At 53.4% G+C, this 19343-nt stretch overlaps 1 protein-coding gene across 3 annotated transcripts in view; it reads left to right on the top strand.

Annotated features, from left to right (window-relative positions):
* Positions 1-18889, top strand: part of LOC112994501 (zinc finger and BTB domain-containing protein 7C) — a 182960-nt gene extending 164071 nt beyond the window's left edge. For all 3 annotated transcript variants that reach the window (XM_064500012.1, XM_026118909.2, XM_026118911.2), the window contains 2 exons: positions 9478-10677; positions 16473-18889. In XM_064500012.1, coding sequence (XP_064356082.1) covers positions 9494-10677; positions 16473-17109 — 1821 coding nt within the window. In that variant the 5' untranslated portion in view covers positions 9478-9493 and the 3' untranslated portion in view covers positions 17110-18889. The remainder of the gene's footprint in view (positions 1-9477; positions 10678-16472) is intronic.
* The last annotated feature ends 454 nt before the right edge of the window (positions 18890-19343 follow it).

Below are 19343 nucleotides of genomic sequence, written 5' to 3'. Positions count from 1 at the left end.
TTCCTTCAGCGTCTCTCTCCCCAGGGGAGGAGGACGAGGCTGTGGGGGGCACGGAGGAGAGGGGCAGGTCGGGGCCGGCACGTCCCTGTCCCCGCTTTTCCGCGGCACCCGGCGTCTCCGGCGCCGTGTCTTCGCGGAGGCGGCTGCCAGGCTTGCCCGGCTCCGCGTCCAAGCCGCTCGCAATCCCGTCCACTCGGGAGGGACGCGCGCCAAACCAGTTTTCCATGGTTAAACTGGGCACATTTTCCGTCGTGGTTTTTTTTTTCTCTCTCTCTCTCTCGTCAGGAAGCAAACCCACCCAGTGTGCACGCCGCTCAATAGGAGACTTTTTTTTTTTTTTAATGTCTTTTCCTCTTTCTGGCTCCGAGGAGAAGCGGAGGGAGAGGGAGTGAAGGGGCTTGCAGGGCAGGGCGCTCTGGAGAGCCCAGGCCAGCTCCAAATGCAAGGAAATGGCTTTTTGCTGTTTTTAAGGCCATACTGGAAGGGGATACCCATCACCGAAGGGCTCCGAGGGTTGCACATGCAACCGGTGGCCCGTCCGTGGGATGACCAAAGAGGTGGCAGAAGCTGGGCAGCCGGTGGCCACGGTGAAGGTGGCGTTTGGGGACATCAGTCCCCGGCGCTGGCAGCAGGGCCGTGTCCTCGCTGCAGCCGTGCTACTGGGGCAGAGCCCCAGCGAGGGTTGGCAGCCGCCTTCCTGGCACGGCTGTGGCACCACCGGGTACGGTGGGGTTTGGTGATCCGGGTGCTGGTGTCACCATCAGAAACGGGTGGCTCTGTGGCGGGGGCCGGGGGGCCATGAGCCGTTGGGTAGAAGGACTGGGAGTGAGTGTGGAGCAAACACATGTGCAGAAATATCTCCCACACCTCCACGTGCCTCATGGACCTTCACCCAGGCCTGGCTGGAGATGCTGGAGGAACCCAAGGGGATGGCTGCACTCATCCTCAGGCAGGTCAGCTCCGGTGCAAGGGCATCTCTGGTGAACTGCCTGGGGATTTTCCGCTTGCTTTCTTTTCCTTTTTTCTTTCTTTTCTTTTTTTCTCATTGCAGAACAGCGCGTGGGAGGGAGCATGCGTCACTCAAAGCATGAGTGAGTTTCCATGAAAGTGGAGCGGTTGTAAAGCATGAATGTAAACTCGGTCACGTTGTGTTAGACATGCTCCTCCTCCCGCAGGATTTATATACACCTACAAACACACGCATATAGTGTGTACGTGTATTTTTATATATATGTAGATGTAGATAGGCACACAGTCAGCACAGGAAGTGGAAATATTCAGACACCAGGGTAATTTCCCGCGTCACTAACACCCCATTTTAAAGTGCCCAAAACACCAGAGTTGGGCCAGGAGAGCATCAGGGCCAGCACAAAACGTCTTGTAGATAGGTATTGTCGAGCGTTTCTGCTGGTGACCTGCTCTGGCCCTACTGCCTTGCCCCAAGAGGACCGTGGTCCCGGCTCTGGCTCTGAGCACGTTCCCCGTGGAGCAGCGACGCTGCAGAGCCGTTCGGGATTGATCCCACTTGTCCTTCCGCTTTCGTTACCCCCACGCGAGTCCAGCCCCCAGCTCGTCACCTCCAGCGAGCTGCTCGGCTCGTGCATGGGGGCACGAGGCTAGAGGGACGGGCTGCGGGGCCGTAGTGAAAAGCTGTGATTGAGCGTGATCACCTCCTAAAGCCCCTTCCCGCAGTACCTGCCTGCAATTAGTTAATTTGTCCCTGCCTTGCGAGTAGACGCAGCCCCAGAAGCACCATCTGGAGCCGGGCTGTGCCTTCGATGTAGCTCCGCTAGTTGTTTGTGTTGATTTGCCTGCTCGGATCATTTATCACAGGGGTCCCCCCTGGCCAAAACCTGCTCAGCACATCAGATGTGCCTCCAAACTTGGCCTTCGGACTGCGTCGGGCTGCTGCCCAGAAGTGACCCGGAGCTACTGACTTGGGAGATTTGTGTAAACTCCGAAATTAGGAAGCACGCTGGGTAATTTAAAGAAGCCGGAAAGAAGGAACCGAAGTGAAAACATGGCCCTTCAATTACAGGAGGCTTTGGGCTGGGCTCTGCCCTTGCCCGAGCTCCTGTTTGTGTTCATCTGAGGCCTGAGAGAAGGGTTCAGGGGATTTGGAGAGCCGCGGGGTTGGTGCCGGTGGTGTGACGGCACCTCCAGGTTAATCCCGCAGCACGTAGAGTCCCCGAGTGGCAGGTTACCGCGGGGCTTGCCCAGACCCTGGGTGTCCTTCTGCCAAACTTTGTACCGCGGTCTGGACCGGTGTTACAAAACCCCGTTGGGGCTGGGCCGGGGTGCGAGACCTTGGTGGAGATGATGGAGATGCCGAGGAAGCCCCTTGGCTGCCAACGTGATGAGAGGGGAGGCGCGAAAGACTTTTGGGAGCTTGACCTGTTAATCATCGCGTAGCGATGGAGGAGCTGACAGGAGCAAAAAGCTGATGGAAGGATCGATGCCAATAAAAACAAGGAGAAATCTGCTACCTTGTTAGAAGTGCATGGCCTTTACTTAAATATGCCATGGGCTAGGGCTTGGGTCCAGGCAGTCCCGGAGCAGCGGCAAATTCCCATTCCAGCCCGCAGGATCTGAGCGCGTTCAGCGCACTGCAAGCCAGACCAGATCCTCTCGGGGGGGAGGATTTGGTTCCTAATTTGCAGTTTCTCCAGATTGTATCTGAACCTAAACAAGGCTGTTCAGAGCAGGGTGTCTGGTGCAGGCTCTCCTCAGCTCGAGCTGACCTGCAGGGATAGATTTGTTCGGAGATGCATAATATTTGCTGCACTTTATAACTAGCCTTTAAAAATGCCGGGAGATGAATTTGCCAAGGGCCCGGCAGACGCTCGCGTTTCCACACCTCGCTGAGTGAATGAGTGGCATGCGTAAGCGCTGCTTGTCTTCTTAAATAGTCCTCGCGGTGCTTCCGAGGTGATGCCGCACTAGCAAAAGATGTAGCAGAGCTCCAATATTGATGTGCCTCAGGTCCGCTTGGCAGGCAAAATATTTGTATGGATTTCATAAACTGGAAGGAATTGCTGTCACTCGGAGGAAAAAGTGGTTGTGTGTCGTTGTGTGGGTGGGAGATGCAAGGTGTAGACCCACCACGTGCACGTGGGGTCAGCGGGCACTAAAGGAGGGAGTCTCTGTGCTGGTGCCCAGCTTGGCTTTCGGGATGGACGATCAGAGTCTGCCTCTCTGTGTCACCTTTCCAAATGAAAAAGGGAATTTCCTGTCCCACCGGACACTGGGGATTAGCGGACAAGGTGGGGCGGTTGTCCACCCTGCTCTGAAGGTGGCTCTCTGCCTTTGATTTTGGATTGCGTGGTGAGACTTGGGGTGAACATGTCCTTCCGATGGCCTGCTTATCGGAAACTAGTGGTGCCAGACCAAAACAACCCAGTTTTGTATAGAAAGTGTAAATAGATATTGTTCACATGGGCTCGACCTGCCAGCCGGATTATAGATGTGGTTAACTTGACCTTCTTGGCATCCTTCCTCGGCAGGCATCGCTTTGGAAACCTTGCCTACCTTGTCTGGATCTGAGCAAAATCCAGGAATTCTGTTGTTTTTTTTTTATTGGCCTCAGTCGTTGGGCGGATGAGCTTGCTACGTAGCACTTAGCAAACAAACACCCCCACCTTTCCCACCTCCATCTCCAGCTCCCTCAGCATGACCAGTCCCAAGGGAAAGGCTGGTCTCAGCTATCAGAGCCTCCGGACGGTGCCCAGCCCGTTAATAAAACTCCGATGCTCTTGCTGGCAGGTTGGTCCCCTCCCGCTGCATCCTTGGGCCTGCAGTCAATCAGCTCCTTTAAAAAAAAACAAAAACCCCTGATTATTTCCTTGCAAGGGAGGCGGTGGTTTGTGTCACTGCGTTTTCCTCCTCGGCTCGGCCGTAGCGCGGGGAAGCGACTGAAAAGCGAGGAGAGCTCGCGGCCCCACCTTCCCGCCGGAGGGGAGAAACGCTGGGTACTAGGGTGGGTGGTTTAATAACACGTTCCTCTGGAGACAAGGTGTTCAGAGGGGAGGTGCGCTTAAGGAAATATTTGCCTTTTTGCTTTTTAATTCTGCTTTTTTTTTTTTTTTAATAAAAGGAAAAAGAATCCCTCCACCCGCCTTTCCGAATGGGCTTTTGCAGATCCCCAGATCTGCAAAAAATCAGTCAAGCGATGGGGCAGCTGGGCCATTTCAGCTCTGGACCGGTGTCGTCTGGGGGGGGGAAACGCGGGTGGCTCCGTGCGGGACCACGTGCATCCCCTGCCCCTCCTCGGGCACGCACGACATGGGCACTCGTTGCGCTTGTACCTCCAAGGAGGAGGAAAACAAGCTTTATTCTCCTTAGTGCTGCCCCATAAGCAGTATCTATCACGAGGGGCACGATGCAAGCCCTGTTTTTCAGCTGGCAAGGAGAAAGTGCAAGGCTCGCTCGAGGGCGCAGGGCAGCCGGCGGAGGAGCTAGGAACCGAGCCGCAGCATCCCGATTCCCACGGAATAACAACCAGACCGGGGCACGGCTAGTAATCCGCAGAAGGAGCAGGAGTTACGAATCCCCGGTCAGTGAATCCCCTGGAAAGGAGCTGTTACGCTCTGACAGATTAGGGCAATCTCACGTGCACGTCTTAATTGCCTCATTACTCCGAGGCACAAATAAACCTGGAAAAAAAAGACAAAAAAGCATGCATTTACGGGCTGAGTGATGCAGAGGCAGCTCTACGTGGTGGCGGAGGGCGAGCAGGGACCCGGCACCCAGGTTTCGATGCACCTGGCCGAGGTGGCTGGGGGAAGGGAGGAATCCCAGGCACCGTTTGCTTTGCCTGGAAATGTCATTTTGACGCTCGGTGGCAGGCAGCGCTCAGCCGCAGCCTTAGGCTCTTTTCCCCGCCGCGCTGCCTGCAGAATGAGCGGCGACGCGGGGGGCAGCGACCGCGGCCGCGGTCCTCCCCAGCTCCCGCTTTCGCCGCGGCAGGACACGCTCCCGAGGAGCGCCGGACACACACCGACAGCACTCCTGAAAAGAAATGCAGTTAGAAGCAAGCACCTTTGCAGCCCAGGGGAGATTTATAGCAAAGGGGAGGCCAGGCAGCATGCATTTAGGAGGAAACGCTGGGAGAATCCCCATGCAAATAAAATGCTGGGTGTTATAATGAGGGTGCTGCGTGCCAGCATGCAATTAAAGCCCCAAATTGCCAGCTCCCAGCTAAGAGCCAGGGTGTGAGCAGTTTTAAGCACTGTGTATTTACAGGAACAGCGTTAGGGATAGGCGACCTGTGCTGGGAAAAGGCAAGTGGTGCTGCAGGTCACGGCATCTTTCTGCTGGAGCGGCCGCATCTCTCCCTCCACCAGCGGACGCTCTCTGGACCCCTCTCCTCCCATTTAAAGGCGAGGGTGGCAAAGAGCAGCGGTGCCGAGCAGCCTTGTTCAGCGGCGGCGGGTTTATTCCTCCGTAATGGACCTGCGTCCTTCAGCTGGAGACGTCTGGCCTGGAAGAAGACAGGTCACAGGTCTCCTGGTCCCGCCTTTGGCACCATCTTGGTGGAAACGTGCAGGGCCCTGGCTCACCTCTGGGACTGGCACATCTTGTCCCGGCTCCTCTGGGAGCCAAAGGAGCTGGTGAACATTAGAGCTGCGGCAATCTTCTGTTTCCACTCGTAATATAGATATATGCAACATTAGTTGAATGTATATATCTTAATGCATTGTATTTAGCATAATTCTGTTTTTTACTTATCAGAATACTGCTCCTTGGCTTTGCCACCTCCTTCTTGCGGAGCCCTTCTTTTCCAAGCACGTCTTTCGACGCAAGAAGCTAAGCGCTCTCCTAAATGCAGTGTTTCCAGATGCCATTTGCAGCCGAGTCGGAGCATGGCTATTTTAGGTGCCCTCCGCCCTTTCCCCCCGGTTTATTTTAACAGCGCTGTCATTTTCTATTATAAAGAGGGAATTCGCGTTGAGCTCGGCGCAGGCAGTCCTGCCGTCCTCGCGCGCGCGCGCGCGCTCGGCTTTCTTCGCGGGGGTGACATTCGTCATCTGGCAGAAGGGCTGAGGTTGCGGATGCTATTTCGGTGCCGGTTATTCTTGCGGACCCCACCCTGGGGTTGGTGGCGGGGCGGGGGGGAACGACAACGCGGGAGGAGGGAGAGGAGGGGAGGTGGAGGAAGGAAAACAGCAGCCGCAGCGCGTTCGCGGCCCGTGGCCGTCGCTCGCCAGCCTCCCCGGGGGCATGGGAATCGTAAGGTCATTTCTCAGGCTTGGTGCCCCGCGTGGCGGCACGGCGCTTCGGAGCTGTCAAACCGCCCCGCGAGTAAAAAATGCCCTTTCTGCAAAGCTGTGCAAATGGATTGCCTCCGTTGTTTCTCCCTCTTTTCTTTTTTTTTTTTTTCCCCACCACATTTAAATTACATGAATCACCTTCAATTTTGCCACCATCCTGTAAAGTTATTGGCTTCCCTAAGTGCTTCGGTTAACAGAAGCACATCCCGGGAGAACCAGAATGGGAAGATAAAAGAAAATGAGTCCATTTCCACCAAAGGGAGCTGTACATCATTTTCGGCACAACAGCTGTCCTTTCTGTTCCCTGCTAAATTGGGGGGTTTATAATCACATACCTCCCTCTCCTCTAATTCCGTTTTTCTTCCTCTCTTGCGGCTGTTGCATGAGCGATCCACAAATCAGGGAGACCTGAGCTGAGTGTCCAGGAGAAATAATGAAACCCTCTGTAATGAGACCTGAGGAATGCGGAGCGATCTGATACTCTGCTCTTCTGATCTTTTGCATTTATGCTGATCCGGCAAGAATAGGTCGAGATTCCTATGAATATAACATTTCCTGAACATTGATGTTCTTTCAAAACAAAAATTATGAAAGAGTAAAAAATAAATGCAGCCATGGGAATTTAGTTGCACATACTTCTTATTAGGATACAAAGCCCGAAAAAGGAAGTTGTCTCTTCCTCCCCTGCTTAGGGCCTGGTTTATTATCTTCCACTCAACTTGGATAACGCTTCGGATTTACTGTCATTTATCAGTGATATTAAAGGAAGATTTTCTATGGAGCCTGTAGGGTTGTTAGAAAAGCATAGCTAGTTAACATGGTTAAGCACAGCACACTGTAATGAATCAATTTGTTTCAGACAACAGGCATAATTACTTTGCAGATAATGTGCACACCAGGGGATGCAGGGCTGGGATCTTTGTTCCTGAGCTGAAAACGCAGGCATCAGGAGCTAAAAGAGGGACTTGGGGGGGTGTTAGCAGCATTTTCTCGTTCGGGCTGGCTAGTTGGGAAGAGTATCACAAGTGCACACACCCACAGGCACAAATAGCCCCGCTCTGTCTCTGCACATCAACCCACGCTTGTGGTCTTCAGCTGGAAGTTGGCCAAGCCCTATCTAAAGCTTTCTGGTATCTCTGGGAGAAGCTTTGCAGAAAGGTGTGAGCTGCTGGGGTGCAGGAGGTCAGGTTGGGTCGTGCCCTCTGGAATTAGCTGCAGCAGCTCCGGAAAGCAGAAGATACCTCACCTGGGTTTCGTCCTGTCAAAACATGCTGTAGGGTCCTTCCCCCCACCGCCCCTCAGCTTCTCTAGGTGAGGAGCAGGTGCGATGGGAGCTGTTGTTAGCGCTGGCACGTGCCGTAAATCCTCAATTCTTTGGGCCGTGGCTGGCCCAAAGCATCGTGGGCTGAGATGGGGCTTCCCGCAGCGCCCCGATGGCAGCAAAGGTCTCCCTAGGAGAAGGACAGCAGTGAGGGGCTCTCAGCCACCTGGCCCCAGCGTTGCGCTCCCCTGGCTGATACTCATCCCACTTAGCCTCCAAGTGAGGCCGGAGGACTTGCTTGCTGAGATTTGGGCCTCGGCGCTGAGCAGCCTCCCCGGCCCGGAGGTGCCCCTCGGGCAGCTGCTCTGTGCTCTGCTCCCGTGGCACCGTTTTCCCAAGGCCTTCGCCTGCCTGCTCCCACGCAGTAACGGCTCCGCAGCGCTGATTAGGTGCAGAGCAGATAACCGCAAGGTCTCGGCTTCTTACTGACCCTGTGGAGGCAGGAGGAGAAGGCAACCACATTCCCCTTCTCACGGGAACACTTGCCGGAGAGCCCAGGGCCCAGCGGCTCCCCAGGCGGGGGGATGCATCCCAGGAGAGATGCAGATAGGGTGGGATGGGAAGCTTCACATCGGCACATGACGGCATTCAGCCCCGAGAAAGGACTAGGGGTAGGGCAGAAGTTTTACTTAGGCATAGACTGGCTTTTTCGGAGAAAACACTCAGCTGTGAAGTAGCTGCTACCTGCAGCAGGGCCGTGAGCTGGAGCTCTTGGAGGTGACACGGCATTAACGTGCTCTCTGTGTCATGGGGGTTTCCAAAGGGTTCGTGTAGTCAAAGCTATTCAGGCTGTTTGATATATTCTGCGTGTGACAGGACTAATGTGTTCCTAGCCTGCTGGAGGAAGTCCCTCTCCTTTCCTGGGATTTCTCATGTGGAAGGACTGCTGGAGCCGTTTGAAAGAGGAAACATCTTACAGATTAAAAAAATGGCAAAAATAAGGTTTTCCTTTTGGGTGTGGGCTTTTCGCTTCCGAATTACGCTTTGCAGCTGGAGCTGCTCTGGCAGGGGAAGGTTTCTGCCAGGCACATGGGGCATTTGATAACACACTAACATGTCTGAACAGAATCAGGACCAGAGCAAGCTCAGCTCGTTGGTGGAGTTAACAGGCACCCATGTGCCCCTGGCCAGGCCCTTGCTCAGCAGTTGAGTGCTTGGTTGTCTTTCTCTGTTTGTCTACCCAGTTTGCCTCCCCCATTCCCAGACCCCTCAGCAAGACATCCTTGTGCAAGTGTCCACATGGGGCAGCTGCCAGGCATGTGTCGAGCAGGGGACACAGAACTGGAGACCTGCTGGCCTGTAAGGACCACTCTCCTGCTGCAGCAGCCATGTCCCTCCTAGGTTGGGAAGTCCAGTTGTACCAGTCACTAGAACAACTACGTAGCTCGAAGGACACTGCCTGGCTAGTCTTGTTTAAGTGGTGTAAGTGCTGGTGCTAAGCAATGGGAAGCAGTGCAACGTCACCCTTTCCCCAGATAGCCCCCAACGTGGCAAATTCCACATGCGCCTACATGGTGTTGGCGCTGGGGGGATGTGGAAGAGGCATCATGGGGAGGAAATCATAGCACAAGATTCCTGGGGGCAGGATGTGAAAGAGCAGAGGGAGTACTGGCAAGGGACGGGCTGAGAACACAGGAGAGAAGGAAGGAAGCAAAGAAGGAGACTTGAAGGGACATAGAGGAAAGCAGAGGTTAAATCACAAAGGACGTGGAAGGAGGTAAAGGTGACATGGAGATATAACGCACTGGGGCCGTGGAAGCAGAGGGTGATTACAGAAATGGAAGTGGTGCAGTGGAGAGAAGAACACTGCAGGAGAAGGCAGGGTCATTTTGATGTTACTGGTTGGGAACCCCCCGCTAATGCCGTACTGTCTGTGTTTTCTCCTAGGGCACTAAATGAGAATATGGCCAATGGCATTGAAGATCTTATCGGGATCCCATTCCCGAACCACAGCAGTGAAGTCTTATGTGGTTTAAATGAGCAGCGACATGACGGTCTCCTCTGCGATGTCATCCTCATTGTACAGGACCAGGAGTACCGGACTCATCGGTCTGTCCTTGCTGCCTGCAGCAAGTACTTCAAAAAACTATTCACTACCAGCACTTTAACAGACCAGCCCTATGTTTACGAGATTGACTTTGTCAAGCCTGAAGCACTTTCTGCCATCCTCGAGTTTGCCTACACCTCAACCCTCACCATCACCACCTCAAATGTCAAGCACATCCTCAGCGCTGCCAAGATGTTGGAGATTCAGTGTATTATCAACGTATGCCTTGAAATCATGGAGCCTGACAGAGAGGCGGAAGAGGAAGATGACAAAGAGGACGAAGATGATGACGAAGATGAAGATGAAGATGAGGAGGAAGAGGAGGAGGAGGAGGAGGAAGTGGAGGATTTTGTCAATCAGGAGAACCTAAATGATGTCCAAGAAGTAAGCTGTCACCAAAGCCCTTCTAAGTCTGATCTTACCGAAGAAGCGTATACGGAAGCACCTAAAGACTTTCCAAATCACTATCCAGCCAATAACTCGTCTGGACACTTGGGTGTGATACGAGACTTCTCCATCGAGTCCTTGCTAAGGGAGAACTTGTACCCTAAGGCAAACATCCCAGAAAGGAGGCCAGCTCTCTCTCCCTTCACCCCCAGCTTCTTTCCCCACCTCTGGAACGGTGATTTTAGCTCCTTTTCCCAGCTCGAAGAGCCACAAGTAGACAATGGCCCTTTGGATCTGGTGATCAAAAAGAGGAAGATCAAGGAAGAGGAGGAGAAGGAAGACCTGCCTCCACCTCCTTTCCCTAATGACTTCTTCAGCGACATGTTTACCAACACCCCAGCAGCTCCCTTAGGGCATATTAAAGCAGAGACTGACTATAGCGCTTATCTCAATTTCCTAAGTGCAACCCAGTTTGGAGGAGTTTTTCCTCCATGGCCCCTGGAGGAAGAGAGGAAGATAAAGCCCAAGGCATCCCAGCAGTGTCCCATCTGTAACAAAGTCATCATGGGGGCCGGAAAGCTGCCCCGGCACATGAGGACCCACACAGGAGAGAAGCCGTATATGTGCAATATCTGTGAAGTCCGCTTTACCAGGTGGGCATTGGTTGTCTCTGCTGTGCTTGGCGGGGTGGCAGCGGGTGGCAGGGGTGGCTGGATGGGGCAGAGTCCCAAACCCATGGCTGATTCCTGTAGCTGTACAGGTGGCCAGGTGTGGATGCCGTGAAGGGAGACAGCATCCTGGGGCAACTGGAAGGCAGCAGAGGAGAAAATCCTTAGGGTGGCATCAGGTGGTCCCAAGTCATCACGTTTGTTGTCCCCTAGACAGAGGTGGCAACCGCAGCTGAAGGGCTAATAACTGATTTGTCACTGAAGGGCAGAAGTTTCCACCTGCAGAGGCAGTAACTTACATCGTAGGGGCAATTTTTTCTGGATGAGGGAGTGGTGACCCTCGTCAGAAGTCGCGGTGACTTCTCTGCTGGGTCTGCAAGGGTCATTTGCATTCACTTGCTACTTCTCAGTGGTTTTCTGTTGCTGTGCTTTAGCACAGTTACTGTCATACCAGCAGTAAAGCAGGGCTATGGAGACACAGGTGCCTAAATTATGTCTCTTTTGCCCTAAAGAGAGTAGCAAAAAAAACCAGGGCCTGAACTCTCTCTCTTTGAAAAAAAGGAGGGAGGGAGAAAGAGAGAAAGAAGGAGAGAAAGAAAGAAAAAAAGAAAACAAACCCACGTATTTGGGTGGCTTGTGGATGATCTCTCATAACCACTTGCTCAACAAAAGCTGAAATAAATAATAGATTTTCAGCCTCACCATAGTTTACCACGGTTGGAGCAGAAAGAGCTGTTTGTGCCTAAGACCAGTGGAAAACAGATGGCTGTTTTTGGTGAAAGAGCCAAAGAAGCTTCATCTCTAATGTGCTGGGAGATGTGCTGAGTGAGGAGGGACATTTAGCTGTGGGATGTAACTTGGTTTTGCACATCATTTTGGCATCGGTGTAGACCACAACCAAGTCGCACATGTTTAAACATGACAGCGTTTGCGCTTTCTGAGGCCAGAGTGGTCCTAATTGTTATACGTTTGTCTGCAAGGGTGGGATTCATCACCCCTAACATCAACCCTCCGAGAGTCCGGCACCCAGGCCCCCTCCATAGTCAGTGGGAAGCAAGAGGCACCTTCAGAGGCATTTGGCCAACGCTAAGGTAGATGAGTGAGGGGTGCCTTTCCATCGCTGACTGCAGAGACAGCCCGCATGGCTTAGATTAAGCAACCAATTTTTAGGTATTTCAAGTTAGGTAAAAACTTAGTCTTAAGGCAGGTCGCTCCAGGACAGGTCTGAGCGGAGACAACAAGCTGAGATCCACCCTCTGTGCCGATTCCAGGACTTACCACCTCTGTGCGCCCTAGCAGAGCTCTCCATGCTGATAAACTGGAGTGGGCTCTGAGAGGGCTGTGCAAACATGAGGCGTGCAACCCTTCCCCGAAAAGCTGGTCAAATTTAATCAGCGAGCAGAGACAAATAGATTCCTGGACCTGCTCTTGCTAGGTATAATTAATATCTAATGAGTACAATCTTTACCATAATAGTAAAGCTTTCTGACAGGAGCATGGTATTTCAGCTCCTGGCTGCGTGTGAGCCGGAGATCCCTGCTAGGCTGGGGCGAGCAAACCAGAGGAAAGCGATGTGCGCAGCAGGCAATGCTGAGCTCCGACAGTGGCCAAACACCTGGGGTGCTCCCGCATTCAGCCTGTCTTTTCTTCTCCCATCTCCATGATAATATCCAAGTGGAATTTATGCAGATGATGAGGATTTGACCTGAAAATAAATTTCCATGCTCTGCTCCGTTAGTGCAGCAGACACCGTATTATAATGCGCGGAGCATCGTGCCTCAGCCGAGTGTGCGTGACGTGATCCTGCTCACCCTGGTTTTTGCAGGCCAAAGGCCGGTGCCCAGCGCTAATTCCTGACTGCAGGTATTTGGCTTCGGCTCCCGGTGTCCCATAGCAGTGTCAGCACCCAATCATCAGCTCTGGATACGCGTGCTCCTCTGTTGGGGCATGCAACGGGAAGAGCAGTGGGGTCACCTCGGTGGATATATCTCCAGACTGGAGGTCAGGCCACGGCTGGGGCTTAGCCAGGTCTCTCCTGAGCCCATGTCACTGCTTCTGGGTGTGATGCTCTAGTGATAATTGCAGAGAAGGAAGTGGTGCGACTTGGCAGAGTGGTGACACCTTTCCCATAACAGGAACGGTTGAGCTTAGTCCTTCCAGAGGGCACCCAAAGCTCTTTACAAACAAGGGCAGTATCGTTAGCTTTTGGGGGGGAAACTGAGGCACAGAGAGATGTTGGTATTGACTCACGCTCACTGCAAAAGCTGCTACGAGGGTTTGGGTGACAATTCTGGTGTGCTCATCTTCCCAACGGCTGGCAGAGGGGTCTCAGAAAGCCACAGCATGCTGAGCTGCTCCTCCTTGGGGGGTTTTCAAGTTGTTTTTGAACTGTGGAGGCAGTTCCCATTTCATTTTGGCCAGCGAGGGTCTGCTCCTGCAACCTGCTGGTCCCCCAAGCTCTGCACCTTGGGCTTTTTCGTGCCACATCCCATGCCGAAGTGGCAATCAGTGCCGGGCGCTGTTTAAACGTCACAGCTCCTTTATGCCCTCCTTATGCTCGGCAGCTTCTAAATATGAAGCATGAGGTTAGGAGGACTTTAAACCAAGCAAATGATCACAGAAGAAATTAGGACTTGCCCGAAGGCACAGTCCCCCGCGTCCCCATCCCCTTGCATCATCGCTCACTGGAACGAAGTCGTTCACACGCGGTGTGTGTGCAGGGTCCAAGCAAAGGCTCCCTCCACCCTGCACAGAGCTGAAGGCTGGAGGGTTTTTTCCTACTTTAACACACTGCGCAAAGTGGAAATTTCAAGATTTTTTTTTTTTTTAATGCACTGGGAAGCACTTTGAATAGCCCACATCTGTTTGGGTTTAATGTGTTTTTCAGCCACATTCAGTAGTGCTATAACGCGAGGGTAACGTATATCGAGGCGAAGTGGAGCGGTTGGGATGTCGAAGCAGCTTTCTGCCAGGATTTCCTTCGTGCGGCCGCTTGCGCTACATGTTTCGCTCTCCCGGGGAGTCTCCTGCCTGCTGAGAGCATCGGGCTCTCGCCCACTGCAGCCAGCAGCACCTCCCCGGGGAGATGCAAAGCCGGGCACCGCGGAGCGGGGTGCCGGGGAGCCCAGGCTCCCCACCGGCATTCCTGGATTAATCCCTGCCGTGCATTATTTTTCCTGGATTAATCCCTGCCGTGCATTATATCTGCACTCCCGGCACCGTGTAGGAGTGAATTTACTGGAGGAAACCGAGAGAGTTCCCTGCATCCCGCGGCAAGGACCTTGCATCAGTCCCGGCTGTCGCGAACGTCTAATTGCAGGAAGCAGGACTTCATTTAATAGCTCATCATTTTTTCCTTAAACAAAGGCTGCTCAGGGTCTGGGCTGCCGCTTTGCACTGCTGAAGGACTAAAGAAAACTGCAAATATTTCAGCTTTTCCACCACGGCAGCCCCAGAGTGTTCAAGGAGAAACCGCTCCAGCCAGAAAGGTTAACTTTATTTGTTCGGATTATTTGTGTTGTGACAGCTCGCAGAGCCCTAATCGCTCTCCCGACGCAATTGCATTAAGGGTATTCACACGCACGCAGCGCCTTTCTCCCTCGGCGCGCCCGCGAGCCCAGCGCCGGTCCCGCAGCGGCGGGCACCCGCCGTGGACGGGGCACGCGGAGAGCCGCGAGAGCCGGCGCAGCCCTGGCACCTTGCTCAAAACACACAACCTACCAGCGACGGCATTTAACCGCTTCTCCCTGTGCATCTGGATATCCTGAAAGTTAGTATTTTGGAAGAAAAAGAGCCAGGAAAACCTCTCTTATTCTATAGCCCACGGGCCGCCGCGGCGGTAGGGATGTGCGCGGAAGGATCGAGTTTCTCCCTGTCTGCTGACGGAGATTGGTAATAGCCTGAAAAAGCTCTGCCTGTATTTACATTGTACAGTCCTGGCACGCCGCGTGTTTGTTAGGAGAAGTGATCCTGCTAGGTTAAACATTACATATATAGGCTTAAATTATATTATAGGTGGGGCTGGTAGCTCTGCTTTTTATTAATGTTTCCCAACGCTTTGCATTATGAGACCCTGTTTTCGTCCGCTCGTAACATCGCTGAACGCGATGCATCCGGGCTGAAATTTTCCGTGCTGCTTTGTCTCTTTCTGAGAACCGATTTCAGCCCTTCCCGGGAGCGAGGCTGAGGGGCCCCGTGCCCGTGCTCAGATCGTGGGGCAGCAGCGTCTTTGCAAAGTTCAGGTCTGGCTCTTCGGAGTGGGAGCTTAGGATGTGCTGCTGGCGCTGGCACAGGGCCCGCGTGGTGCTTTTCTCTGCCTCCCTAAAAATCCGCACAAGTTACAAGCCTTGGAAAACCGGAGGTCGTGCAAGCTCCTTGGAGCTGTCGTAGAGGCAGAGAGCATCTCCGTCACCTGTGCTGCAGCTGCGTTATCCCGCAGGTGCAGGGCTGGGCTGGGGCAGGTTTGCCCAGGGGAATAAAGCATCATCTGGTGAAGAAGTGACCCATTTTCAAGATGTGCACAGACAGGGTGGCAGAAATGGGTGCGCGGGCAGCACCTTGCACGTTTTTAGTGCTCGACCTGCCAACATAAATGTATTTTTGCTTTTTTGCATGCCCATGTATTTTACCTATATTAATAGCATGACTCTATATATTCTCTGTTCATATATTCTTAGCACTAACGTCTTGGACAGATCAAACCAAAAGCATTTCAGAGACCAGCCCAAATTCTCCCTGCTGTTTACTTACTTTCCGCGCTGAACTCCACTTGTGCCATCTAGACAGCATACTTGGCTCGGCGCAGGCAGCTTCGCTTTTTATAATCGTATGCCTTCCTTGTGATTCTGTAGACTGCAGAAGGAAATATTTATTTATTGGAAAAAATAGTGACTGCATGGCCAGCTGGGGAAAATGTTCCTGCCTCTTTTAGGTGTTTCCCCCCTAGAAATCCCGTCTTTGTAAATAAATGCCATTGGGATGGGTGCTGTGCCATCCCGTGGCGGCATTTAAAAACCGTCTCCAAAATCTGTGTAATCCCTGCAGCTTGGAGGCTGGAAGTGCAAGTGCGTGTGTGTGTGTGCCGGCCTTGGAGGCTATCGCTCCGAGCGATACCCCTGCAAAGCGCCCACCCGTGCCCGCACGCCCCTGCTCTCGCCCGGGTAGCGGCTCCGGCTTCAAGCGAAAGCTCCTGAGACACCCAGTGGTCGCTGAAAGCATAAGAGGAAATTCAGCGCTGAGAGACGTCGTTAAGCAGTGCCGGCCCAGATTGCCAGGCTCTCTCACATCACCTTTTTCCCTCATTTGCTTGCATAAACATATCTCTGCTTCTGTGGGTATTCCCATGTGCAGTTAGGCTTTATTCCTTTCTTTTTTTTTTTTTTGGTCTTTTCCAATTAAGCTGTTTCGGACTCGTTGCAAACTCCTGCAGGGCTGGGGCTGTCCCTCACGAGCGATGGGGCAGGCCAGCCCTTCCTCCACCCGCTGCAAACCCGAGCGAGGTCCAGAAGCCCAACGAGCGGGCCCAAAGCCACCTTTTTTTGCATGCCCTGCGGGAGTCCTGAAGCTCAGTACGCCAAACGCCCACCATCACAGGGCCAAAGTCCTCCTTGAGGGATGGAGGAGCTGGTCCAAGGGCTGTGTCTCTGGGTGGTTCAGCCCCTGCAACCGCCTCTTGTCTTCTCAAGGCTTCAAACCCATTTTCTTTCTCCTGATTTGGGTGGGGTGGGGGGAGATACGGCCGCATCCCTTGCGGCCTCGCTGACCGGGCTGTTGTTTCGCAGGCAGGACAAGCTCAAGATCCACATGCGGAAGCACACGGGCGAGCGGCCCTACCTCTGCATCCACTGCAACGCCAAGTTCGTGCACAACTACGACCTGAAGAACCACATGCGCATCCACACGGGCGTGCGGCCCTACCAGTGCGAGTTCTGCTACAAGAGCTTCACGCGCTCCGACCACCTCCACCGCCACATCAAGCGCCAGAGCTGCCGCATCGCCCGGCCCCGGCGCGGCCGCAAGCCGGCGGCGTGGCGGGCCGCCAGCCTGCTCTTCGGCCCCGGCGGCCCGCCGGGCGAGAAGGGCTTCGCCGTGCCGCCGGCCCTGCAGGAGATGGGCGGCCACCTCGGCGGCGGGCCCGTGTGCCTGCCCGGCCCCAGCCCCGAGCGCTTCCTCGGCGGCGCCAAGGACGCGTTCAGCCTGCAGGAGCTCGAGAGCCGCTTCGAGGAGACCCAGCTGAAGCTGCTGAGGCGAGCCCAGCTGGACATGGAGAGGAACGCGGGCCTCTTCGCCTTCGCCCTGGGCCGCAACGACGACCTCGCGGCCCAGCCCTTCTTCCCGCTGCCCGACCCGTGGAGCGCGGGCTTCAGCGGCCTGGCGGGGCTGGCGCACGTGGCCCCCATCTCCGAGGCGGGCAACTAAACCGGCCCCGAGAGGGCTCCGCTGCCCGCCGCAGGGCCGCCCGCCGCTTCGCCGCGCGCCCGCCCGCTCCCGCCAAGCGAGCCGCGCCCGTGCCGCCGCCGGGGCCGCCGCTGCCCCGGGCGCTCCTGGAAGCGCCGCTTGCCTTAGCCCCGCGGCCGTCTCCGCCGGACGGCTCTCGCGGGGAGGCCTCGGCCGCCCGCCGGGCGCGGACGAGCCGTCCGGACTGCCTTTTGATACGTTGCGTTCCTCGGCCCTTTTGGTCAACAGGACTTTTTTGGGGGGGTTTGGGTTGTGTTTTTAACCCCGCGTCCAGCAACGCGATTTGCTCCGGGAGCTGGGAGAAGAAAGAAGAAGAGGCTGAATATCATGCAGGAGCGAAGCCGGGGGGGAATTTGGGTTATTTTGGTTCCATTCCGACATTGCCGAAGGGGAACCAAACCCCATCCCGAGCGTTTTAACCGCAGCCGCTTAAAAAGAAAATGTGAAGATGTAAAGAAAATTTTTTTTTCTGGAAGGATGGGAAATGTTTCGATTCTGAGCTTTTTTTTTTTTCTTTTTTTAACCCTCGCTTTGCGAAAATACAGCACGCGGGGAATTTTGACATGAAAAAGCCGGTTCAAACCAAAGAGGCAGAACAGCTCCCTCAGCTTCACGCCCGCTGACCGTTTTGAAATGTCCGGCTATTTGTCCTTAATTCCTCCCCCACCTCCAAATTATATATATTTCGGTGACAGAAATTTGCAACGCACTTTTGGGTGTCACCAAAGCTGCAATTTTGATTGGGAAAAAAAAAAAAAAAAAAGCTTTGCGGCAGTTTTCGTGTCTCAGGGGACCTTCGTGGAAGAGGCTTCCACTAAAGATCCCCCCGAAAACGTGTGTCACCGAGCGCCAGGGCACCCCGAGCCCTTATTGCTCCCCAATTCCCTCGAGGCCAAGAAGCGGCAGGTTGGCTGGATTCGCCCCGCGAGCCTCGCTCAGCCCAGCAGCCGCAGCGGAGCGCCTTGGCCTTCAAGAAGTGGGTTAGGAGAGGAAGGCTTGCCAGACATAACACCAGAGCTCAAAAAATGTAAATGTTAAAAATTAGGGCTTTTTTTTCTTTTTTTTGAATTTCTCTCTTTACTGTTTTATTTCCACATCAGCAGAATCAAAGGGGACGAGAGAACCGGAGGGTTTTTTTTTTTTAATTTTGGGTTTATCCATTGCTGGTGCTGCTCTGAAGCCACGGCTGAGCGGGGGTCTCGTTTTTGGCGTCGGCGGGCGCAACGAGTCCACGCTTGGACGTGGCACCTCCCCGCCGGGACAGGAGCGAGTACTCGCTGTTCGGAGAAATCACCGAAACGACTGATCCCAGTGAACTGCCCGACACTAGCTTTCCCCTCCCAAAAACTCTGTGTGCAACAAACCAGTGGAGAAAAAGAAAAAGAATAAAAGAAAACTTTTTAAAACTGCATCAAACTTTTTTTTTTTTTTAAATCTGTATCGACTTCTTATACAAACTCCATTTTGCAGCTGACTGGTTACTTCAGGTGTTTTTTGTCTACAATTTGGAGTCATTGTAAAGTATCCAAAGATGCTGAGTACTGTATAATCTACAAGAACTTGAAGCAAGGTGGTTTTTTTGTCTCGATTTGTTTGTTGGTTTGTTTTTGTTTGTTTTTTTTTTTCCTATTTGTCTATGGGGGAAAACCTTTGCAATTTTTCTATTTATAACTATTTTTATGTGATTGCTTTATGTACAAAACAATGGAAAAAAAAAACAAAAAAGGAGAGAGAGCGACAACACATGCAAACAAATTTGCCTTAGTTACTCACGGGACAATCATCCTTAACTTTTATTGACGCTAGAAACCGAAAGAAAAAAGAAAGACTAGATCCTTTTACGTATTTATTAAACTGTATTAATTGATGCTCTTAAATTCTTAGCGAGACTTGGTTCTTTTGCAAACCCGGGAAGGCCTAAGCCGCTCGAGAAGCGGTGCGGCGTGTTGGAGGTGAGCTGTGCTCATCCTAACTGGGGTTTGCCCAACATCCAAATTTGGCGCTTTCCAAAGGTACTTTTTGAAAGAAACCAATGATGCTTTATTTAAGCATCTGGCCAGTAACGTTTCTGGCTCGAGGAAGCCGGTTGCGTGGTGACTCCGATGACCATGAACAAGTTAAGGTTGATTTTCCCGGACTGCGCTGGTTTGGGTTGTACGTAGCTGGTTGCTGGCTGAGCGCACGATGGGGACGGG

This window comes from Dromaius novaehollandiae, chromosome W, assembly GCF_036370855.1.
Source record: "Dromaius novaehollandiae isolate bDroNov1 chromosome W, bDroNov1.hap1, whole genome shotgun sequence".
Taxonomy (NCBI): domain Eukaryota; kingdom Metazoa; phylum Chordata; class Aves; order Casuariiformes; family Dromaiidae; genus Dromaius; species Dromaius novaehollandiae.
The sequence above is the reverse complement of the archived record's forward strand: the minus strand, read 5'-3'. Positions and strand labels throughout refer to the sequence as shown.